General features: G+C 56.7%; 1 protein-coding gene across 17 annotated transcripts; it reads right to left on the minus strand.

Annotated features, from left to right (window-relative positions):
- Window positions 1-262: 262 nt before the first annotated feature.
- CHD5 (chromodomain helicase DNA binding protein 5) lies at window positions 263-24,111 on the minus strand. Of its 17 annotated transcripts, none has more exons than XM_080631463.1 (42): window positions 23,979-24,111; window positions 23,118-23,245; window positions 20,079-20,255; window positions 19,648-19,766; window positions 18,902-19,137; window positions 18,698-18,822; window positions 16,935-17,058; window positions 15,134-15,300; window positions 14,837-15,055; window positions 14,507-14,716; window positions 14,219-14,430; window positions 12,703-12,834; window positions 12,164-12,272; window positions 11,691-11,882; window positions 11,404-11,604; window positions 10,912-11,049; window positions 10,378-10,499; window positions 9,660-9,833; window positions 9,040-9,181; window positions 8,733-8,864; window positions 8,241-8,358; window positions 7,958-8,082; window positions 7,290-7,521; window positions 7,095-7,220; window positions 6,816-6,988; window positions 6,478-6,675; window positions 6,025-6,199; window positions 5,805-5,891; window positions 5,354-5,442; window positions 5,039-5,172; window positions 4,776-4,920; window positions 4,260-4,413; window positions 4,060-4,139; window positions 3,811-3,940; window positions 3,521-3,628; window positions 3,240-3,380; window positions 2,971-3,079; window positions 2,693-2,825; window positions 2,049-2,244; window positions 1,733-1,896; window positions 1,519-1,633; window positions 263-912 (listed from the first exon to the last, which is right to left on the minus strand). In XM_080631463.1, exons 1-42 carry the CDS (start codon window positions 24,040-24,042, stop codon window positions 869-871), a joined length of 6,099 nt encoding a protein of 2,032 aa, XP_080487589.1. In that variant the 5' UTR covers window positions 24,043-24,111; the 3' UTR covers window positions 263-868. The 17 variants fall into 17 exon arrangements, 15 of the variants coding, with proteins under 15 accessions (XP_080487589.1, XP_080487588.1, XP_080487584.1 ...); XM_080631462.1 differs by adding an exon at window positions 1,352-1,401 and having other exon boundaries at window positions 7,095-7,521; XM_080631458.1 differs by having other exon boundaries at window positions 7,095-7,521; window positions 10,912-11,046.
- Between the last annotated feature and the right edge of the window lie 24 nt (window positions 24,112-24,135).

The raw sequence follows: 24,135 nt of genomic DNA on the forward strand, positions 1-24,135 counted from the left end.
GTGATATCAGTGTAGATCTACACACACACACGTTTATGTTGTCCGTATGTCCATGCAGAAAACACCCATGGAAGAGCCAGGGCTGGGAGAGGACAGCTCCACTGGCTGCCCATGGACCCTGCGCATGTACGTGTGTGTGCACACACCTGTGTGCAGGACAATGCAGGGGCTGGGACCGCCTCTGGAACCCCCCTCACCCCCATGGCGGGACCCCCATTGCCCCCCCAGCCACTTGCCCCCACGAGGCTCCCACTGCGTCCTTCCCAAGGGATTTATTAAAACACAGAGAACAGAAACCAGGACACACAGAGCACGAAGGGAACGCGGGGGCATCGCTCACAGCTGCCGCCAGCCTCGGGCATCGGTGTCACCACGCTCACGGGTGGCCCCATCCCAATTCCAGCCATCTCCTCCCTTCCACCCATGTCACCTCCATCCACACGCCCCAAGCCTGGCACACGTGGACCCTGGTGCTGAGCCTCTCCAAGGATGCACCAATGCTCCCACCGGGCTGGCTGGGCTCCAGCCACGGGGCTGGCAGCAGGCATGCACTTGCTCAAACACACGAGGACGTAGAAATGGACCTGATGGGGAATCCTGGGAGCCAGAGCCAGCTCGGATGGGTGCCTCAGCCTATGGCCTATCCCATGGCCTATCCTGCCTCCCCTCTCACACACGCGTGGCACCAAACCCGGACCCGGTGGCTCCGGCTCCCCTCGCTCGGCCCGCCCTGCCCAGACAAACTCTTCAAGTCTTCCATAAGAAAGTGCAAAAGAATGTACACGAATGAAGCCCGGCCCCGGCGGCACGGGGGGGCCACAGCGCTTGAAGCACACTTGAAGCGGGAGCACCCGGCAGCAGCTCATCCTCACGCAGGCAACGCCGCCTTCCCCTGCCCTTCCTCCGGTGCTGCTGCAAGGAGAGGGGAGGGAGAGGTGCCCGTCAGGGGGGTCCAGACCCCCCCTGTGCTGAACAAGGGGCAGAGGGAGTGTGGGACCCCCCCCTGGCCAGCGCAATGGCTTCCAAAAGGATCCTGCCTCCAGTGCTGGTACCCACTTGAGTCTGCATCCAGACAGCAGCATGAGGGGGACACCACTACAGCCCCTACCCCATCATGTGTCTGCACATGTCACAGGATCATAGAATCATGGACTGATTTGGGTTGAAGGGACCTTAAAGCTCCTCCAGCTCCAACCCCTGCCACGGGCAGGGACACCTTCCACTGGAGCAGCTTGCTCCAAGCCCCTGTGTCCAACCTGGCCTTGAACACTGCCAGGGATGGGGCAGCCACAGCTTCTCTTGTGTCCCACAGACCCTGGCGCATGGAACACGGAGCAGGAGCACATCTTACCTCAGCTGGAAACGGGAGCTGGGGGCAAAATCGTGGGAACACCTAAATATCTGTGGAGAGAAGGGGAAGCACCCTGCTCATCCGGCAGCCTTCAGCGATGCTCCTGGCCCTCAAATCCACTCCTGGATTTCTCTGCCAGGGAGCATCTGCTCAAAACCCAGACCTACCGGTCACATACGGCCCCAGAGGCATCTGGCTGTAGTTGACAATCCCGGCCGGCCCAGGACCTCGAAAATTTGGCCCAAAGCTGCTGTTGTAGATCTGGGATGAGCCAAAGGAGCCCTGTGGAGGCAAAGAGGGAGGATGCATGCTGACCTGCAGCCCTGGCCTCACTGCTGCCCCCCCACTGAGGGGCTCCAGCCCATCCCCATCCCCACAGACCTGCTGCACCGGGGGCTCCCCGCCGCGCGTGGCCAAGCGGCTCAGGATGCTCCGCTCCGACATCTGCAGCCGGGCGGCCACGGGCGGGATGCGGGACAGCATGGAGGGCAGGCGCGTGACATCGGCCTTCATGTCGCTCAGCAGCTCCTCGAGCTGGTTCAGCACTGCGAGCACAGTGAGCCAGGATCAGGCCATGGGGGCACCCACGAGACACAGACACCCTGTGTCCCAGTGAGCTCCAGCAGCTCAGAGACAGGAGACGGGGACAACCTCCCGGTTGGATTTCCCCTTCCCACCCTGCTCTGCCTGCACCTACCCTTGTGCAGGACGGCGTTGGCGGGCTTGTTCCCAGCCAGGGACTCTTTAGAGAGGTGCTGGTGGCTCTCGGCAAGGCACTCCACTTCAGCCAGACGGGCGTTCAGGGCCATGGCCGGGTGACTGGGGTCTTGGGTCATGTTGAGGTACGCTGCCCTCCGCAGCTGCTCCTCGATCACCAGGGCCTGCTCCAGCAACTGGGAGGCACAGGAGGGGAAGATTCAGGCTCAGATCCCGCTCCAATGTAAATCAGTGCTGCCCCGTGGGCTCTAGGCTGCCTCTGCCCTTATGTGCTCCAACTGGCCTTGCTCCCAAGAACTACTGGGGGAACAGGCTTAGCCCTTATGTTTTCTCATCCCGTTCAGACACTGAGCATCCCAGAAGGAGATGCAGGCAGTATTTCACAGCCATCACCCAGACAGAGCACTGGCCCATTCACAGAGATGAGCCTATGGCAGCCATCCCCAGTCCACGCACCACAGTGCCCATGAGCTCCTTGGGACCAAACCCAGCTCTGATCTGGCAACCACGAGCCCCTGGCAAAGCCTGGTCCCAGCCGGCACTGATGGGCTCCCCATGGCTCTGCGGCACCACTCTGGTCCCCCCCATTGGTAAGGACTCACCAGCCCTGGACCTGCAACTCGCCTTGAACCGCCGGGCAAGGAACTTGTTCTTCATCTCAAGGTAGTTCCCTTTGTGTATCTCTGACTTGAAGGGCTCGTTCAGGATCACGTAGCGCGGGTCGTTCTGGATGTCCTGCCAGCGGGCATAGCCGTGACTGGTGCCAAGGGAGCGTCAAGGGGAGAACTGGCCAGCAAACAGCATCCCCACCTCAGCACCAAACTCCTCCCTGAACCCCGCAGAGACCCCCCTGCCCTCACTGCTGTCAGCAGGAGGCACGGCCCCACCACGTCAAAGGGTACGTGACGATTCCTGCCAACAGCCAGTAGTCGTGCCGGCGGTGCCAGATGTCGTAGATCTTGCCGGAGGAGATGGCAGCTCTCTCCTCGTTCTGCCACAGCGTGTGCAGCTCTGTGGAAGTAGGACAGCAGGGTCAGGCAGTGGGGCTGCACCGTGCTGCAGGCAGGGACAGCAATGGCATTGCCCAGGGGGGCATCGAGCTGTGAGCCAGCATTGTCCCACTGCAGCCCCTTCACATCCCTTCTGGCCTTTCTGACCCTCCTGCTCCTACCTGTAAAGCCACCATCGGCAATGTTGAACATGAATCGGAAGTTCACATTTCTGTCATCCTTCTTCCCATCCTCCTCTTCCTCTTTGTCACCGTTTTGCTGAGCCTCACCTTGCTCCTTCTCCTCCGCCTTGGGGTCCTCTGCTTGGCAAACACAAGAAGTGGTGCTGTCTGATCATACTGCACTGAAAAACCGACCAGGGTCTTCCTTTCCCCCAGGAACTCCTCACTAACATCACTGTTGGAAAAGGCACTTCTTGCCCCAAAGCCTCCTCGCACCTCACCTGCTTTGACTTCTTTGTCCTCCCCTTCCCCTGGGCTGTTGTTCAACTCCGGCTTCTCCGAAGACTTCTCTTTCTCTTGAATCCCCTCATCTGCAGAAGGGAACAGGCCTATGAGGAAAGCTCGATGTGGAAAACGCTTTTCTGGGAGCTCACCCTTTAGGGCAGGGTGATTTTATTGCCTGTGTGTTCAAGAACTGCTCCAGCACATCTCAGTGCTGGGTGCCACAGCCCTGCAGAAGCCCAGGCCATGGCCAAGAGGGGATTCCTTCACCCTAGCCCCAGAGACTCACCTTTCACCAGTGGCTCAGGAGAAGGCGCAGCCCTTTCACTCTCCTCTTGCTTCTCATCCCTCGGTTTCTCATTGCTGTCGCAGCTTTCTGGGTGCTGTTCACCTTCCACCTTCTCAGCACTCGCAGGGACCTTAACATCAAGCACCCACCCAGGTCAGCCCAGCCTTGCCCCCTCCCTGGGGAGCTCTGACCTTCCCCATAGACCACGATCGGGTCTCCCAGGGTAAACACTGAAGGAAGCCACCCCACCTGGCTCTCAGACACCTTCCTGCACTTCTGCTCCACTTGCTCCCTTTCCTCCTGGAACCCGAGCTGTGTTTCTATTTTGTCTGCAGCAACAGCAAAGTGAGGAAGAGCCTGGATGGGCTGCAGAGGGCTCTGCCTCATTCACCCCCCTTGCCAAGCCAACCCGAAGCCACAACCCCCCAGAAGCCCACAGGAACATCTACCAGTGAGGGAGATGGGTCCCGTGTGTGCTGGGCTGGCCGGGATAGGGGTGTTGGGATCTGAAGACACAATCTCACTGGACTTCTTGCTGTCCGGGCCGTCAAGAATCAGATCTGGGGTGCTGTATTTGCCATTGACATGCTCGAACTCCTGGACCTGGGGCAGACACACAACATTGAGTCAGACCCAGCAGGGGCATCACAACTGATGGAGCAGCAGCATCGCTACCACCGGGGACACTTCACACCCCAGCTCCAAGACCCAGCAGGTCCCCAGTGTGATTCCTCTGTTTTGCCAGCCAGACCATTAAACACCCGCTGATGCTGTGGCCCTCGCAGTAGGGAAGCAGCAGGTTTGAAAGGCAGTTTGCATTGCCCCTGCACACTGACAAAGCTGGATGTGCTCCAAGCCTGGAGACTCAGTATGGGATCCCTGGGGAGCAGCTTTCAGCACCCCATGAACCCCACAGGTCTCCAGGACGTACCTGAACCAACGCACTTCAAACCCTCCTCACCCACCTTCTTCCTTACTAGTGACATGACCCCGATCCGAGTGAGCACATGCTGGCGGGACAGCCCTTCCCTGGGAACGCCATCCGCAAAGGTTTCGGCACCGTCCGCCCCGGGTTCACACAAATGCCTCATGAAGAGGGAGACGTACGCCCTGTGGAAGGGAAGAAAACCTGAGCCCAGCCTGGGGATCACAGCAGAGCTGGTGACAGAGCAGGACAAGAGCCAGAGCCAGGACAGAGCTCCCTCCGCCTGCCCGGGCTCTCCGGTACCTGAACTCCTTCTCGCTCTTCCCTCGCAGGTCCCGCACCAGCCAGTGGGAGTTGAAGGCGTCCTGGGGCGGCATCCCCCAGCGCATGATGGCGTTCAGGAAAGCCTTGCGTTGGCGGGCGTTGAAGCCAAGAACCTGCAGGGGCAGAGGCATCACTGGGATCACAGCATGGCCTCGGTGGCATGTGGCACCTCAGAGCCTCATGGCTGCTGCAGAAAGGCCGGACCAGGACTAATGTGCCAGAGGCTCAGCACAGAGCACTCCAGGGCAGCCCCATGACTGTGCTGGTCATGCTCTGGTTGAGGCCAACACTCACCTCGATGTTGCCCCCAACTCTTGCCAGCAAAGGAGGGAGAGGCTTGTCCCGGTCACTCTTCAGCTGTCTCCGGGATTGTCTCCTGCCACCTACAGCCAAGCAGCCCCAGTGATGGACAAGCCCAGGCAGCAAGGAAGGATGGCCAAACCTCCTGCATCCGCTCCAGGCCCAAAGCTTCCAGTCCCCTCCACCCATCCCGCTGGCCCCCGGTGCTCCCCATCGTTCTATGTAAGGACCAGACCATGGTCCGGCAACGGCCAGCAAAGGAAACAGCCCATTGGGCTGCCATGCGAATGTCCTCACCTGGCAGCACATGGGGACACCTCCCCCTGTATGGAGGCCCAGAAGCACGACATCCTCTCCAACCCAGCGTTCCTGCTGTACCCTGCTGCCAGCAGCTTCCCGCAGGGCAAAACCCCATGGACTACCAAACGCATTAACTCATTCTGACCTTCTGGCCTGTCTTCGAAGTCTTCATCCTCATCCTCGGAGCCGATGGAATACTCTGACTGGTTGTCAGAGAGCTCGTCCTGCCACTCTGCAGATGCCAAGGGAAGACAGGGTAGGAGATGGCCCCAAGCAGCAGGTCCCTGCCTGGGAGGGACACCCCGAGGCAACATCGACTCAGCCAATAAGTCCTTTGGGCACTGGGAGCAGAGCAGTGGCTGTACCTTGGTCCTCCTGAGAGGTGTCGTTGTAGTTGACCTGCTTGCGGATTCTCTTCCCTTTCCCCAGGTTCCTGGCCAGATCTTCCTGCTGCTGCTCATAGTGGTGCCGCAGCAGCTTCTCCCAGTAGTCAGGGTCCACATTCTCCTCTTGCTTGATGATCTCACGTTCCACCTCCTCCTGCAAAGCAAGAGCCAAGAGGTTTGAGATGGGGCAGCCACAGACCTGCAGCATCACCCCACTGCCCCATCCTCTAACAGCACTCCAGGGAAAGAAGGGGAAAGGCTCCAAGCCCCTGCCTGGAATTTGGCTTTGCCCGAATGTACTGACCTCGGTGCAAGGCTCTCGAAGGGCTGGGAGAAGCTCCCAGCCAGAAAGAGCTCCTCCAAACTCCACACCCATCCCACCCTGCAGTGTTCACACTCACGTCAAGGGAGAAACCATACATCTGCACAGACCTCCCCAAGCATCAGCCTGCCATCAGCTCCCACAACAGATGAAGGAAACAAGGCAGGAAAACAACTGGCAGCAGCACAGTACATAAGCAGCCCCATGTGCCAACAGGGACAGAGCTTGGCTTGCACCATGGGTGGCACAGGACCAGGACAACTGTGCTTCCTCACTGCGGCGGCCCCATCAGCCCCAGGACCCCAGGTCTGGAACAATGAACAGCAGTCACAGGCAGAGCAGAAAGAGCCCTGCCCCGCGCCGGAACGCTCACAGGAGGGAAAGGGAACGGAACACAGAGGGATGTACAAAGAGGTGCGATTGTAAGACATGATACTAGTCACATTACCACACCGTCCTCTTCTCTCACAACATACTGGGCCACTTTAAAGGAGCTGAGATACTCGTTCATGTTCTGCAGCTCTGTGTCATCAGTTGCATCCTGATTTCGATCCAGCAGCTTCGAGATGGCAGCATCGTCGTAGTGGATCACACTGCTGTCATCCACGTCCTTATTGTCACCTGGAGAGCAAAGCCAGGGCAATGGAAGCTCAGATCACTGTGTGTAGACAGCTCGGGTATGGGCCAAGGAGGGGATGGGTCACCCAAACACGGGGGGGCTACAGACCTGGTGGGGTGCCACCATGCTTCTTCTTCATGCCAGGAGTCACTGCACCCCCTTTGGTTGACAGCGTGTCAGAGAAAGGGGGGACAGCATCCGGCATGGCGATGCGCTGTCCTTGCGACACCATGCCTGCGGGGTCAGAGAGTGAGCCCCAGGCCCTGCCGCGTGCACAGCATCCCCACTGCTTCCCGACCTCACCTTCCACATCATCCTTGAAGAGCTCTTCTGTCCCAAACTTGAGGATGTCATCCAGCTCCTGCTTGGTCATGGAGCCCGACTTGGAGCCGAGCCCTGGGCGGACGACCAGGTGGGTGAGCATCATCTTCCTCTTGGCCACCTGCGTGATGCGCTCCTCAACGGAGGCTCTGGTCACAAAGCGGTAGATCATCACCTTCTTGTTCTGCCCGATGCGGTGAGCACGGCTGAACGCCTGCAGGCAGAGCATGGAGCTGCTGAGGGGCCACACGTCCCACTCCGCCAGCCTGCACGTGAGGGCAGGGCAGGGATACACATTGCTCTTTGCTTTCCCATGACTTGTGGAGGCATTGGCTGCTTGCCCACTCCTGCTGACATTGAATCGTTAGCCAGGGTCTGCCCCAGGCTTTGGGAAACACAAGTGGAAGCTCCCCAAAGAGGAGGCACCTGGTTGGGAATAACCAGCAGGAGAAAGCAAGAAGCCCTTGGAAGAGAGCTGGGTTTAGTGCCAGGTCTCTCCCAGCCCATGACATGGGTGCAAGACTGGGGCTGCTGAGCAGAAACATGCCCCCCAGACAAGAGCTCTCGAGGGAAGAGACGGACTGCCCTGCGAACAGAGCAGAGCCCCAGAGGTACTTACGATATGGGAGGGAAAAGGAAAAGTCAGAAACCTGGATGTCATTGTGGGGATTCCAGTCAGAATCATAAATAATGACTGTGTCGGCCGTAGCAAGGTTTATGCCCAGACCACCAGCGCGGGTAGAGAGGAGAAAGCAGAACTGCTGAGCACCAGGAGCTGAGAAAGACAAACCCACAGGTGGCAATGGGTGAGACAGCAAGGAGCGTGGTGTGCATGGCAAGGAGCAGAACTGTGCTTTGGGGATGGAACCATTGGTGAGGGAAGGCAAGGAGTGACCCCACGTCCTCCCCTCAGACAGGCAGAAGCACAAGTACCATTAAACCTGTCGATGGCCTCCTGGCGCAGGCCGCCAGTGATGCCCCCGTCGATCCGCTCGTACTTGTAGCCTTCGTACTCCAGGAAATCCTCCAGCAGGTCCAGCATCTTCGTCATCTGCAGGGCAAGGAGACCCTGGCAGGAGCAGCTCCAAGTGGCCTGGCTCCCTGCTACCCCCCGCAGCCCAGAGGTCAAGGTGATGGTGGCACCACCACCAACAGAGTACGGCCAACAGGAAGCTGCCCACGGAGTGACACTCGTGTCTCATCCTTTACAGGCAGCTTTGCCAGCATGAGGGAATTGGGTCTGAACTGCCCTCCCCAAAGGCAGCACTGTTACTGTTATCTCCTCTTGATCCCTAGGCGACAGGGGTTTGAAACATCACTGTTGCCACCAGCTCTTCCCGCTATCTCCATCCACTCCAAATCCTCACACAGAACAAGAAAAACCCTTTAAAAATGTATTTATAGTTACTCTTTCCCTACACTCACCTGGGAGAATATCAGGACTCTGTGACCCCCATCCCGTAACTTCTTCAGCATCTTCTGGAGCAGCATCAGTTTGCCAGAAGATTTGACCAAAGAATTCCCATCGTAGGATCCATTGGGCAGAACCGGGGCTTCCTAAAAGGCATCCTGGTCAGCCTCTCAAAGGACAACCCTCAGAGAAACTAATGTGCGTTCCAAAGACAAAATCCTGGCCTTGCAGACCCACACCATTAACCAAGGCAAGATCATGGACACAGCCCCCAACACAAAGCTCAGAACCACGTCCACGGTGCACACAGAGCTGACGTACCACTGCCGCCACAGGGAAGAGGTAGGGGTGATTACAGCACTTCTTCAGGTCCATCATGATGTTGAGCAGCGAGACCTGGTTCCCACCGCCCTTAGAATTCAGGGCTTCAAAATTCCTCGTCAGGATGAATTTGTAGTACTTCCTGCAGGAACAGGGAGGGGAGGGACATCCCTGTGAGCCAGCCAGGCCTGCGGCTGCCATAAACAGGGCAGCTCCAAGCTAAAATCCACTGGAGCAGCTTGCTCCAAGCCCCCGTGTCCAAGCTGGCCTTGAACACTGCCAGGGATGGGGCAGCCACAGCTTCTCTGGGCACCCTGTGCCAGCGCCTCAGCACCCTCACAGGGAAGAGCTTCTGCCTAAGAGCTCATCTCAGTCTCCCCTCTGGCAGGTTAAAGCCATTCCCCTTGGCCTGTCCCTCCAGGCCCTTGTCCCAAGCCCCTCTCCAGGTTTCCTGCAGCCCCTTTAGGCACTGGAGCTGCTCTCAGGTCTCCCCTTCAGGAGCCTTCTCTTCTCCAGGCTGCCCCAGCCCAGCTCTCTCAGCCTGGCTCCAGAGCAGAGCTGCTCCAGCCTTTGCAGCACCTTCATTCCATTCATCCAGTTGCTGTGCTGGGGTTACTCACTTCTGCATCTGGCTCAGCTCCACTCTCACGATCAGCTCTGTCTTGGCCGGCATGTTCTTGAACACGTCGGCCTTGAGCCGCCGCAGCATGTGGGGACCCAGCAGGTCATGAAGCTTTTTGATCTGGTCCTCCTTGGAGATGTCTGCAAACTCCTCCAGGAACCCCTCCAGGTTACTGTGAAAGCAGCCAGAACCACAGTGCTGAGTGCTAACAGGACACGCGAGAGCAAAGACATCTCTTTATGACTTAGAAACAAGGGCAGAGCTCTCATGGCAAAGAACACCACTCCTGTGACTGTATCCAAGAAGGGCGAAAGCCAAACCAAGGAGCTGCACTGCTGGCTGAGGAAAAAGTCACACTAAACGCACTAGTATGAGGTCTGATAAGTTCCCCAAAGCACCTCTGCCTCTTCAGAAAGGGAAGAAAAGGCAGGGTTTAGCTCCTCACCCACAAAGCTCCTGACCAATGGCAAGGCAATAGCCACCACCAGAACCCAAAAGCAGAAGTCCACAGGACTAACTCTGGGGTCACATTAAACGTGCGTGCAGCAGCTTTGCCACCTGCCTGCCAGTGCAGACCAGGGGCACTGGCACATCAGGAATGGGATCCAGCTCCCCTCTCCCAAACATGAGTCCTGGGAAACCTCTGCTGAGCAACTCAACAGGAGACCGGGTCCCACCATTCACCCTCTTTGGAGCAGGGAACTAAAGCAACTCACTTAAACCTCTCGGGAGTCAGGAAATTGAGCAGATGGAAGAGCTCTTCCAAGTTGTTCTGGAGCGGGGTCCCGGTCAGCAGCAGCTTGTAATCGATCTTGTAGCTATTTAATACTCTGAAGAACTGGGAAAAGAAAGGAGGTGAAGGGAGCTCTGAGGAGCTGGTTACTTGTGGGGACTCTGCAGACCGTGCACATGGAGACTCAGCAGTGCCCTCTGACACATGGAGCCGGACCACAGCTCCCATGTCCTGCTCCAAGCCATCCCCAGAGAGCACAGGCAGCAATCCTGCATGTCCCTGATCACCCCATCTGCCCCCTGCACTGGGGATCGTGTGATGGCCCCAGAGGCTGGAGACTGCGTTAACCCCAGGGAAAGGAAGGAGAAGGATCAATTCCCTTCCATGACAGCCCATCAAAGCCCTGCCAGGCAGACACCCAGGCTGCTGTCCCTTCTCAGCTGAAAGATATTTAATGCCAGGGGATGTTAAAGGGAGCAAATCCACCAAAAGGCAGCTCCAAATGCCTGTTACCTACTTTGGACTGGTTGTTCTTCAGCCTGTGTGCTTCATCCACCACTAGGCAGGCCCACTCTATGGAGCCCAGCACCGCCTGGTCAATGGTGATCAGCTCGTAGGAGGTGAGCAGGACATGGAACTTGATCTGCGCTTCCTTCTGGAGGAGCAGAGGGAGAGAAAAGCCAGGATAAGGGAGGAGGGAATGGGATAGCCTCCACCTTCACTGCATGGGGTCCAAGGAGAAACAGGTCAAGGCATGAGCTGTGCCAGCAGAAAATCAACACCCAGCAAAACATTAGAACCGAGCAGGGAACTACAGGCACAAAGAAGGGTCTGGCAGAATCTTTACAGCCCATCACAAATCTCCTGCATGTGTAACAGCACCAGCTTCCCTCTTTGGGAAAGGGCTGGGTCAGGACCTAACCAGCCTCCCTCTCTGGGTCTAATTCAGCTCCATCCCCTTCTTACTGCTGGCTAAAGCTGCTGGGTAGGTCATAGACTTGGCTCCCACCTTCATCCGGAAGACCTTCTTCCCACTGCGGATGGCATTGTCTTCAAAGGAAAACTCATTCTCCCGGATGACCGACCGGCTTTCCTTGTCCCCCGTATAAGTCACCACATAGAAGTCAGGTGCCCACATCTCAAACTCACGCTCCCAGTTGATGATGGTGGAGAGAGGGGCACTGACCAGATACGGCCCTTTCGAGTGGCCCTGCTCGGGAACACAAAGTCCAAGCTGTTCTCCCCATACGAAGCAGCTCTCGGCCTCCTTGGAGACCCATTTGATGCTCCACTCACCTCCTTGTACAGGGAGTACAAGAACACAATAGTCTGCACGGTCTTCCCCAGCCCCATCTCATCAGCCAGGATTGTATCTGTCCCTTGGGCCCAGGAAAACCTCAGCCAGTTCAGCCCTTCCAGCTGGTAAGGATGGAGCGTGCCGCCCGTGGTGTCGATGTACCACGGCTGCTTGTCGAACTTCACCGTAGGCTGGAAAGGACAAGACACCACACAAAGCAGTGAGAACCAGCTCCCCCTCCTTTCTCAGTGGCCAGGCACATCTCTCTTCAGCCTTGTGACACCCAACAGCCCCAGAAGAGATGCAGATATGGTCCCAGCACAGCACAGTCCTCGGGCTCCTCACAGCAAAGCTACCCCAGAGCTTTGGATGAAAGAAACCAGGAACTAGAGGAGACCAATGTAACAGGATAGGGCCCAGGCTGACCTCCCTCTCACAGACCATTGCGTTGCCCCTTGTCATTCTCACTCACATCCACGAGAGGTGTTTCTGGAGGCTTTTCCAGCTTCTCCTCTTTCAGCTTTTTCCCTTTCTTGTTCAGCTTCTTCAGAGGGCGCGTGTCCTCCCCCAGCATCAGCTCCCTGCAACAGGAAGAGGCAGGCAGGTTTCCTCTCCCAGCTCCCAAACAAGAGGGATAAGAATGCCTCAAACTCCACTGCCCCTCTCCCCACAGGAGCTGTCCTGGCCCAGTTAGCACAGGCACACATGGCATCTAGTCCTTTCCCTTGCAACATTGCCCAAAATGAAGAATGGCAATTTCATCAGATTACTGTGGTTCTCCCCAAAACAGAGAGGCAGCAGCCCCTTGGAGCTGCTCCTAAGTGCGGTGAGCACAGGCTGGAGAACAGCAGCCCTGGAAAGGCCTTCCAGGAGGACTGGCTTTCCAAAAGCACTTGGCCACTGCAGAGGGGTCCCTGTGAGCGATGCCAGCACATTCCAAACCATCCCTCACACCTCACAGGCTGCCCTGGCTCTGCCCGGCTCACCCAGGCTGTGGATCCACCCCAGTACCTGTGGTTCCAGTAGAGGTGCTTGAGGTTCTCATAGTAGGGGATGTCGATCTCATCGATCTCCCAGGTGCACTGGTCGTAGGGCAGGTCCTTCCACTTGATCAGGTAATGGACATCTCCCTTTTTATCGAAGCTGTAATACAGAGCATGGGAAGTCCATCAGTGAACTGAGAGCCCCGGGAAGCAGCTATCCATAGCCTGCTGCCACAGAACTCCTTTGCCTCCACCTGCAGACCATGGCATCCAAGCATAGGCAGGAAAACACAAAGCAAGTATTCACCTTTCCATCAGAAAGGCCTGTTAATCTGCTGCAGATGTTAACTGCTGAGCTTTAAAGGCTGCTCATCCCTTCCACTGACCAGCCCCATGTTCCTGCTTTACCAGGACTGGATGGAAACCAGCGCTCACCCTCTTCCTCCTGCAGCATTCACTGCTATGTCAAGTTTTGCTTTGTGAACAAACACACAGCTGAGCCTGACTACATGCCCACAGGGAAAAAAGCCTTTGAGTGCTGAGCAGACAATGTAAAGCTCACATGAACATTACCCAGCAGCTTTATTTATTCTCTGCCAAGCTGCCTTCGAGCCACTTGAAATTTCAAGTTGCCACTTGAAATGGAGAACTCCAACAAAAAGGTGCCTCTGGCTGCTCCGTGCAAAACCAAACCATCTGCACAGCACATTTCACAGGCAGGAAATCCCTTGCACAGAAAAGAAATGCAAATGTCAAGGCTCCATAAGGGAGTCAGGCACCTGCTCAAGCTCCTTTATCCTGAGCACTATCAGGGGGAGAAGTGGGAATAATGTTCCTTTCTGATAAGTGTTGTACCCAAATCCCTCATCCTTGATGGGAGTGTGGAGGAGCTGCATGGTTTCCGAGAGGAACAAATCACCGACATGGAATCAGGCTGCTGGTCCAAAGCAGTGTCAGGGAGCGGCAGCAGCCATGGGGCATGACTGATGGAAGCCAAACCCATCACCAGGCTGCAGCAGAAAGTTACGGAGTGACTGAGCTGTAACAGGGACTCAATGACCGGGGAGGAGTGGAACAACTCCATGCATCCACCTTTGGGATAATTCACTGTATTTTGTAACGTGCAACACTGCAGAAGTCAAAATAGGCAGGCATCGATCCACTTCTTGCCTTGGCTTCACCTTGGGAACAAACCTCTGAGGCAACAGAGACCTCAAAACACGCCAGCAGCTGAAATTCCACCCGCCTGAGCTTTTGGTTTTGGTGAAGGACGGGGAGAACAGAAACCCTGCAGCAGGGAGTCCCAAAGGCTCAGCAAACCATGCAAACCATCAGTGTGAGTGCCGAGAATGAAGAGAAACCTGCAGGGAGGACAAACACGCTGCTCCAAGCTTCACCTGCACAACTGTAGGTACTCACCGCTGTGGTCCCCCTCCTGGCCTGCAACAGCATCCCTGAGTGCCAGCACTACCAGGGGCTCTGGCACCCCGGCACACACCTCCCCGTGGCCCATCCACATGCCCCCCTGGCACACAGCCCCTCACCTGTGGTTCAGGATGCGGTGGATCATCATCCACTCAGGCTTGATGCCGTAGCGGTAGAACCGCTCCTCCATCTTGGCGTAATGGGGGTCTTTGTTCTTCCTCTTCTCCCTCTGGCTGTCCTCGTCTCCAGAGCCGTAGTCGAAGGCCGGCGGCTCGTCCATGTCGTTCTTCCGTTGGTAGTTGCGGTACATCACGGTGTGGTACAGCTCCAGCTGCAGGAGGGAGCCGTGCTCAGCCCACACGGCAGCGAGCAGGGCAGGGGCACCACAATGACCCCAACGCTCTCACCTGCAGCTCCTTGACCCAGGAGCAGTGCCAATAGGAGAGTCCTGCCCACTTCACAAAGAACTCGCGCTCTGGGATCCCCCCCAGCACCTTTGGCACGGGCAGAGGCAGCTCCGTACCCGGGGTGGGCAGCACGGGCGGCAGTGGCACGGCCGGTGGCTCCTTCCAGGCCCAGTGCAGGATGCGTTGGACTTTGCCCTTCAAGGGAGGGCACTGGGGATAGAGAAAGCAAAGGGGCAAGAGCACAGTTTGAGGTGAGACCCTGGTGCAAGGGACAGTGGTGGCTGGGTGGGTGCGGGAGCAGGGATGGGGCAGGAATGCTGTGACACTCACTGTGCAGCGCGGGCAGAGCCATTCACCATTCGGTATCTCCGGCAGTGGCGGGTTCAGGCAGTGGAGGTGGTAGGAGGATGGGCAGGTATCACAGCACAGCAGCTCCCCTCCATCCTTGCACACCCGGCAGAACTCCATGTGGTCATCCTCCTCCTCCTCACCACCTTCCTCTTCCTCCTCCTCCTCCTCCTTCGGCTCCCACTGGATGCCCTCCTTCTCCTGAGGGAGCACAACCAGTGTAACACTGAGGGCTCCCACAACCTGCCCGCCTGCACCCATGGGCCCGACCCCACTCACACAATGGGGGCAGCTCCACTTGCCCTCGGGAGCCTTCTCCAGCTCAGGATCCAGGCACACAAGGTGGTAGGCACGGGGGCACGTGTCGCACAGGATGATCTCCCCTCCCTGCTGGCACACCTCGCAGTAGTCCTGGTGGTCTGTCTCATAGCCATCCCCTTCTTCCGCTGCAAGCAAGGACAGGCACAGGGTCAGGGGAATGGGGAGCTGCTGGCTCTCCCAGAGGGAATGGGACACTTGCTCCTCTACAATACAGGCAAGGAAATAAGGAAAGCGCTTCACCTCGGACCCCTCCTGTTACGTCCCCCTACCTCTCTGTCCCTCAGCACCACAGTTCATCTTTGCACACAGCATCATCTCACCTCTGTCTCTCTTTCTCTCAGCACACTGTATCATCCTTTGGTTCCTTCAGGCTCTCAATGGAGAATGCCAGAACCTGGAGAGGTTGCAAGGGAGGCCAGTCAGAGAAACCTCCCCAGGTACCAGCGCCACCAACTGCAAATGCACCATGCAAGGGTGACACGGCCGAGGAGGAGGACTCCTCTCCCAGGACTACTCTGCTCTTCCTTGGTGCTCACTGCCAGAGGCAGGAGCGATCTCAACCCAGCACAGATGGCAAAAGGAGGGAACGAGGCCTTGCAGTGCCACCAAAGCTCATCTTAACACCAGCTCTGACACAAACTCCCAGCACTGACCTCCAACCTTCCACTCCACCGACACAAAACGGGAGCTGCCTGGCTCCGGCACAAGGGCAACGAGCCAGAAGGAGAAGCAGCAACGCTCTTCATACGAGACATGGAGCCAGCCCGGCCTCACCACCTGATGGGGACACTGGCTAGCATCACACCCTGACTGTCCACCGGCCCAGAAGCTGCCTTTCCACTTCTCAGAAACAAAAACGCATCGGCAAAGTTAAGAGGCCACAGGACGCGCCTGCATTCGAAGCACCTCATCCCGAACAAGGGCGCAAGGCAGAAAGGCAGCGCACATCCTGCAGCACAGGAGACAGACACCGTGGGGAGCCAGGAAGAGCAGCACCGGGGAGCTGCTCTCAACAGCAGCACAGGGATGGAGGTGCCAGGGCACAGAATCCACCCGCAGCCTTCCCAAGGGAAGGGAGGAAGGAAGACGGACACAAACGTGGCCACGCAACCACTGTGAGACCCGACAGATGCTTTCCACCACTGTTCACGTGCCTCCCTATTCCTACATCAACACCTCACATCCACCAAAGCACATCTCACACAGGCAAGAAGTCCCCTGTCTGAACACTTCTTCACCCACAGCCTGTCCTGCTCCACCGGGAGCTTGCCACAAGCCATGTCCCTCCAGGGGCTGCTCCTCAGAAGATCACTTCCCTGGAAGCCCTATAAATCACTGCTAGAGAACAAATCCTGGTGGGGTCACACATGCAGGTAGGTACCCGCTGCCTGTGAGGCAGCCCTCGTGCCCACAGCGCAGGCATGGGGCTATGCTGTGAGCAGGCAGCAAGATGAGGCAGGGCAGCGGATCCTTTCCAGAGGGAAAGCTGACTGGATCAATGGAAAAGCCCTGCCACCAGGCAGCTCCACCACCATCAGCACTGCAGGGAGAGCCAGCATCCCATGGCAGGATCCGCTCACTGCCTCCTGGCAGGCACAAGCCCACTGATACCAGGAAAGCGCCTCACACACCGCACACAGAGACAAGCACAAGCACATCAAGCCAGTGCCAGACACAGCCCAGGGCTGCAGAGGCCAGGAAAGCACCAGCTGAAGAGGGAAGTCCAAACAGAAAGAACAGAGTACAAAGGATGGCCTACTCCTCTTTTTCTTTCTCCTCCTCTTCCCTTTCTTCCCCAGGCCAGCCGAGCACTCGGAGCGCACTGAGGAGCTGTTGATGCTGGCATTGTCAAAGTCGGATTCCTCCCGTTCCTCCTCTTCGCTCTGCAGAGGGAAAAACCAAAGCACGGGCAGCCCAAGTGCATCCCAGGAACACCGCTCCACAGCCCAACAAGCCCCAGCACCCACATAAACCCCATGGAATCACCGACCAGTGCCAAGCTTCTTGGGGCACCCTCTCTTCCTCAGGAATAAGCCAGCCAGAGCAGCAGGGCAGCGACAGGGCGAGTGCCACCCCAACAGGTGAGGTTCATAGGAATGGTCCATGAGGCATTAGGAAGCAGGGAAAGCTCCTCTGTCAGGCCCCAGGCAGGCAGTCAATAAATGGAGGTCTGGACTATCTCTACAGCCCGAAGGCACAGCACAGGGGCAGCTCATGCAGTTCACAGCATCAAGGTGCAATCACTCAGAGCACATTTAAAATACATAAATCAATGTGCCAAGTCCCTGCTCAGCTCCCCTGACAAGAGGTGGGCTCTGGGTTTCCTGGAGCCCATCATCCCCACTCACATGGTGCGGCCAGGCAGGCACGCTGGGAAAGGCTCAGCATCTCCCAGGCATTGTTGTGCTGCAAGAGCTCTCTGCTGCAATCACATTGTGCTTGGTGCAGACACCCAAAACAGGCATTGGAGGGGACAACCCCTACTCCCAGCCTTGCACAGTTGGGGTAGAACTTCTCTCCCTCTCTCAACACTCATTTCAGCCTGTGTCAGCCTGTTTGTGCGTGTGCACAAGGGGATCCACGCTTGAACTTCATTCTAATGTGGAAGCTGTTAGGCAGGCCCAGCATCCAACAGCATCAGAACACAACACCACATCTGGATTCTTATTCTGGAGACTTTGGCATGCAAATCCCTGATCTGCACACTGTTAAGCGGGTACTTAGTGCTCCAGCTGCAGGAGCAAGCCCAGCTCTTTGTAACTCTCAGAAAGGCAAATGCACTGATCAAGAGCGTACCCAGAAACAGGATGAACTTTCCATGCTGAGTGACTGAACACCTGCAGCAGCAAGTGGCTGCCTCTCATTGCTCCTCTTGCTTCAGCCTCTGACGCACAAAATGACTTACAGACAGATTGTGTTACATGAAATGCAGCTATAGAGCCAGCGATCCCCAATAACGATGAGCTAATGGGGTTTTGATCAATAGCATTATCAAGACCTACAAGAGTCCCACCCCTAGTCAATAGTTATTAATGAGATACAGTCCTTAAAAAGCTCTGCTATTTAAAACACACCCGACAGTGGTGTGCTGACAGGAGCACAGCACCCAAACTGCAGCACAGGCTGCTGCTGGGCTCTCAGTGAGAAGCTCTGGCAGCCCTGGGCTGTGCTGTAGGATGGCAGTGCTGCCCAAGGGCAGCTTCACTCAGGTAATTAAAGCATCTGATAATTCCCTCTGATAGAGGGTTCAGCTGGAGTGCACACCCTGAAGAATCCTCTTGCAAACCAGGTGTGAAACGGTGGCACCACCAACCTCACTACTAGAAGTAAATGTGGTGACTGGCTATAGCAGAAACTGTGTCCGGACACGACATCTTTACAGATCCGAGCCTGGACACAGCTCCCTATCAAAGGGGTGAACAAAGGTGCTGCAACACCTTCAACACAAGGGAAGCTTCTAGGGCAAGGCTTGTCCTGGCATTTCCCTGCCACATCCCCACCCCCAGGACCCCACACACTTACAGAGGAGCCCTTTTTCCTTTTGCTGGGGATTCCTCCAAACCGGAATTTCAAGCCTGCCATCTTTTTCCCCTTCCCTTTTTTCTTTCCATCTTTGGAGCCCTTGATTTTCTTCTTCACGCCTGGACCTGGAGAAGCAGAAGACTCATTTGGTACCCTGCAAACCCCCAGATCACCTCCAACCCACCCTCCATGGCTGGCACCTACCCTTGCCCTCCTTGGTCTTTGCCTTCCTGATGACGGGGGGCAAGGCTGGTGGGGGGCTGGCAGGGGGCGGCGGGGCCACGGTGACAGTCTCCACAGCTGCAGCAATGGCCGCGGCAGCCGCGGCTGCCGAGCTCCCCTTGAATGGGTTGTTGGAGCTGAACTCTCGCCACTTGGCACCCAGCACCGTCATCATCTTGGACATGGGGATCTTGGGGTTCTTCTTGGCAATCAGAGGCCTGAAGGGCAGAGGGAGAACCATACGGTAACAGAAATGCTTCATGCAGGTCCGCTCCTGTTTGTTGTGTGCTGGTGCTGCAGCCCAAGAACCCAGCATGTCCATAGAGCATGTTGATGTGGCCCACAGGGAGCAGCAGAAACCAGAGGACATACACAAAAGGGGGCACAGCTCAGCTTCTTCAGAGACCCCAAAATACCTGTGGTGGTTTGAACAGCTCACTGTTCCCACACAAATCCATCACTGATGCTCAGGTTTAATGATGCTCATTACACTTTCCAAACAGGCACACACAACAAAAGGGGTTTGGAGAGAGGGAGAGACAAACATTTCAGCTGCTTTCCAGTCAATCCTGCAACTAAAATGGGACCCTGAGGACTGAGTCAGGTGGGGAGAAGCAACAAGGAGCTCATAGTGCAGAGCTGACTTCAAAACTTCACCCGCTTGGCTGAGTAACACCGAAGCCTCAGCTAGAACACACAAGGCCCCATCCAGACCTATGGTTCCCTACCTGAGGAACTGGCTGAAAGCCTTGTAGTTAGTCAGGGTATGGTAATCATCTTCTGAGAACATGTAATCTACATCGTCGAGGCCCCATTCTTCCATCAGCTGAGCTGAGCTCTTGGGCTCCTGCAGATTTAGAGAAGATCATTAACTAAATGACTGCAGCTCTGCAGATGAGCAACATGAGGCCGGGTCCGTCACATGCTGCGTATCAAACGTGCTCCCTAGTCAGTAACATGCAGAGATTTGTTTCTGTGATTTAACAACTTGCCAAACCCAGGGCAAACATACCAGGGCCACGCTTTATGCCAAGAGAACTTATCCACCAGCACAAGGAGACTGACAGAAAACACGGCTGGGCTCTGAGGCAGGTAACTTGCAGGAATCTGGCTGCACCCTGAGGTCTCATATTCTAGCATCAGCCTGGGGGAAAGGTACCTTTAGACTTCCATCCTCATCATCTTCCTCTTCATCCTTCTTCTTCCGTTTTGGCTTTTTCTCCTTCTTGTCCTTCAGTTTTTTCTTCTTCTTTTTGTTGGGGGAATAATCACTCCCTTCGCTCTCGGATTTCTCCTCAATCTCCTCTTCATTGTCTGACATTTCATCATTGCTCCCCTAAAAAGGAAAGTGACACTGGAGGAAGACCAGGCCCTCTCCCCACCTCTACTCTCTTCCAATGACCCTCCCAACTAGCACAAAGCAAGGGCTGTCACCAGCCACAGCCAATGCTCCCTCGAATAACCCTGCCATTACACTGGGTAAACCAGCACAAAAATCAGATTCAGGAACAGGAAGAAGCACCTGCCCATGGGAAACACAGACAGAAGGAAAACCCTGGATCATCTGGAACCATTTCTTCAGGGCCATTGTGTGAAGCTTTCCCCTCTGCCCCAGATCCCCACCTGCAAACAGTCACATTCCCACTCTCCATCCTAGGAGCACTATAAACACATCTGCTCACAGCAGGCAAGCCATGCCTTAAGGAAGCACTGAGAACAAGAAGAGACATTCATGCCACACAGACAGAACCGTGGTGTGGAAAAGCTCATCTAAGCCAAGGTATATGGGAATGGAGCCTTTATGCTTTTGCCTCAAGACTTGTTCACTGAGGGGGACAAGAAAAGCAATGCTGAGTCACAGCCATGCCGCCGGATGCCAGCTCTGCCTCCACATTGTAACATGCTCCTCTGGAAGTGCCCAGTCACTGCAATACCACAGGGTCCCAGTACTGCTCTGCTGAGTGGCCAGATGAACAGAAAACCAGAGGAGAGCAGGCCAAGGAAGTGAATCTGCATATTAAAAATAGCTGTGTAGTAAATCAAATCTGCTAAAAGATGCTAAATAGTCAGGTAGGCAACGCTTTAGCAACACTTCCAATTGATATAACACAGGTAACATATAATGTTCTGTCCTGTGTTTGCTTATAGTTTTATGTGAATAAGGCTGCAGACGTCAAGTGCGTGTGAAAGGGTGAGAAACTAAAGGCCAGGAAGAGAAGGTCTCTTTGCTCACGTGTAATCTCTAAGCTGACAGACAGATGTGGTGCTCAGGTTTTGCTTGGTTGCTGTTTTGCTTTCCCTCCCAGCTGGACAGCCTGTGCTGCAGCAGAGCTGTGTGACCACAGGAGGATTCCAGCTGCCACATGAGCCAAACAGCTCTGGTGGATGCACACAGAGGCTGGAAATGGGTACTAAAGCAGAGCAAGTTGATAGGAGGCCATTGAGAATCTCCCGTCTCCAGTGAGACTCGGTCACAGCAGCCTCAGCAGGAGGGTGAGAAGATGCTGGAAGCCTGGTGAGTGCTTCTGCTGCCCGCAGACAGGAGGGACCGCGCTCAGACAGCGACAGAGCCGGGGCAGGACCGTGGACAGCGCCCGCTCAGCACCGCGGACAGCCCCATCCGCCCGCACCCCTCGGCTGGGCACAGCCCGAGCCCCGGGCTCGGCACGGTTGTAATTTGGCAGAGTAATTGGTTGCCATGGTAACTGCTGCAGTACGGGCTGAACCCCCCCTCTCCGCTCCCTCATCTCCCCATGCCGAGGTTCAAACCGCAGCTTCACACAGGTGCCACTGGGGTTTTAGCATCAGTTCCCACCAGCATCACCACAAACCGAGTGAGTCCCACTGCCGCTGGCGCAGAGAATTCCCACTCCTGCCCCTTGCTCCAGTGGCCACACCGCATGGGAACACAGGGCATGAGCCCGTCGTGGTGCAGGCACTGGCACCGCATCTCGTACCTCACTCCCACCTCCTCTAGCAGGGGGCAAGGCCATTGATCCCACAAACCTCCTGAGGAGGAGTTCAGGTAAAGGAAGCCCCACTCGAGGTCCCCCAACCTTTTATCTCCTTGTCCAAACAGCAGCCTGGGTGCTGCTGGGTGCCTCCTCACTGCTTCCCACGGGCTTTGCTGGACAAGGAGTCTCCCATAGGCAGGGCCAAGGTCGGTTAACGTTGCCCACAAAAGGCAATTAAAGCACACTCGACATTCAGCCTGTTGGTTCCTCCCCACCCCAATAAGGCAGCAGTCGGACTCTGCATGAGCTGCACAGGCTGCAGGGCTCAGGCAGGCTGCCACTGCCAGAAAATGAACAGAGGGGAATTTACCATGGGCGGTATTTTATTCCCCCCCCTTGCAGAAAAGCAGCATAGAAAAATGCCTCCAACGATGGAGCAGCACAGGGAGGCAGAGGGCCTGAGCCAGCTTTGTGTGCTCTCTGCAGAAAGAGAACATCATCACCCATCACCATGGCCACCAAGCGAAAAAAGCTTCCTCGGGGCCAGGACTCCTGGAAGCGGCTGCAGGTAACGCCACGCAGGCAGAATGACAGCGGCAAAAGCACCTCAAGGCACTGCCTCATCCAATCAGTCTGTTCCCACAGATCCCTCGGGGAGCGGCTGGAGAGCAGCATCGCTGAGCCCTGCTTTGGCAAGGGAAGGGTGGGGGCACCTCTTGTTGTACAGCATCACAGGGAAGGGAAGGGGCTGAGGGACTCCCCACACTAACTCAGCAGCACAGCAGCCAGCCCTGCTCCAGGACCACATTGATCCCAACCTTCCAACCAGACAGCAGACCTGGCACAGCCTCAGGAAGGATCCTCCAGGACACACCACCTCGGCTTTGTTTTCCCACGGAAGACCCAACCACCCTTCCACATGCCAAATCCCAGAAGACCCTACACTGCCTCCCTTGCAAAATGCCCTGGATGAGGGTGGCCAACACCAACATCTGCAGAAGCTCCAGTCCCTGCCTCAGCTGCACCCTCAGTGACGAGGTTTGCATCCCACCTCCTTAAAACACCAGACCCAGGCACCGCGTCGGCACAGGATGTGCCAGAAAGATTGACTGCCCATCCCCAGAGATGACAGCAAGGAGGTGCCACAGCAGCGCGTGCCTAGGGGCCTCAACCTACAGGAACGGATGGTACCATGGCTCATGGAGCAGCCTGCCTCCAGCTCCATCTCCCCGATGCAGCATTACCTCCTTCTTTCGCCGCTTGATTTTGGCAGCTTTGCCATCCTTCAGCTTCTTGGGTTTCTTTTTCTTCTGCACGACTTGCTCTTCTGCAAAGAACTCCTCCAGTCCTTCCAGCACCCCATCATCTTCTTCTGGGGACAGAAGTGACAGCTCACGCAGCTGGACCGTATGGGGACACCATGTTCATCTTCCCACTGGGACAGCAGCTTCAGGCCACGATGTGGAGTTCCACGGCCTCTCCTGGAGACCCTCGCACCAGGAGCTGACCCAGTGCTGGGCTTCTGCCTTTCAGGTCTCCAAGCCCATTAAAGTGGATGCAACAGGAGGTGAAAGGAGCAGAGGAAGACCTCACATGGGAGGTGTGGCCATGGCCACACACTGCTCTGCTGTGGCTCCAGGCTCAGGGAGCGACACGGGCACCTGGCCAGGGCAGAGGTGCCTATTCCAACGTGTGCTCCCACCTTCCCACCACCTCCAAACCCAGCCTGTCCATTCCCGGCCACCCATGGCTGCCTGCAGCGCCAACACCAACGGTTCTATTGGGTATTTCTACGCTTATACATGAGTAACACCCGCAGGTGCTCGCAGACGTCTCTGCCTCCTTCTTCAGCTCCAAACCATGCCCCTGGGGCTCCAGCAAGGAGCTCTGTTCCTCCGGAGAAGCGGCTTTGGAAGGGACCCGGCTCCACAGAGGATCTGCATCACCCCGAGGGGAAGCCGCAGCGGCCAGAGCCGCCCTGGCAGCGGAACACGCCGCGACCACCGCCCGCTCGGGAGGCGCGGGGATGCCAGGGCTAAAAAGAGCTGGGCAGCGCCCAGGACCGGACAAGCCCCCCTGCCGCCCCCCCCACCGCCACCGCCTACCCGAGACATCGTCCTCGTTCTCCGCGTCCTCCGGCAGCTCCCGGCCGGGCGCCGGGCCCCGCATGGCGGGCGGCGGCACCGGCCCCGCGGCCCCTCCGCTCCAAGATGGCGGCGCCGCGTCACGCCCTCCCCGTGACGCACCTCCCCTGGCCACGCC

Source organism: Psittacula echo, assembly GCF_963264785.1.
Source record: "Psittacula echo genome assembly, chromosome: 17".
In the NCBI taxonomy this organism is placed as follows: domain Eukaryota; kingdom Metazoa; phylum Chordata; class Aves; order Psittaciformes; family Psittacidae; genus Psittacula; species Psittacula echo.

Coding starts and splice junctions, on each gene's coding strand:
- CHD5 (XM_080631449.1), bottom strand. CDS start 24,042: ATGCGGGGCCCGGCGCCCGGCCGGGAGCTGCCGGAGGACGCGGAGAAC. Junction 15,056..15,133: donor AGTGGAGCTGCCCCCATTGT/GTGAGTGGGGTC, acceptor GTGCTCCCTCAG/GAGAAGGAGGGCATCCAGTG. Junction 14,431..14,506: donor CCTGGGTCAAGGAGCTGCAG/GTGAGAGCGTTG, acceptor TCCCTCCTGCAG/CTGGAGCTGTACCACACCGT.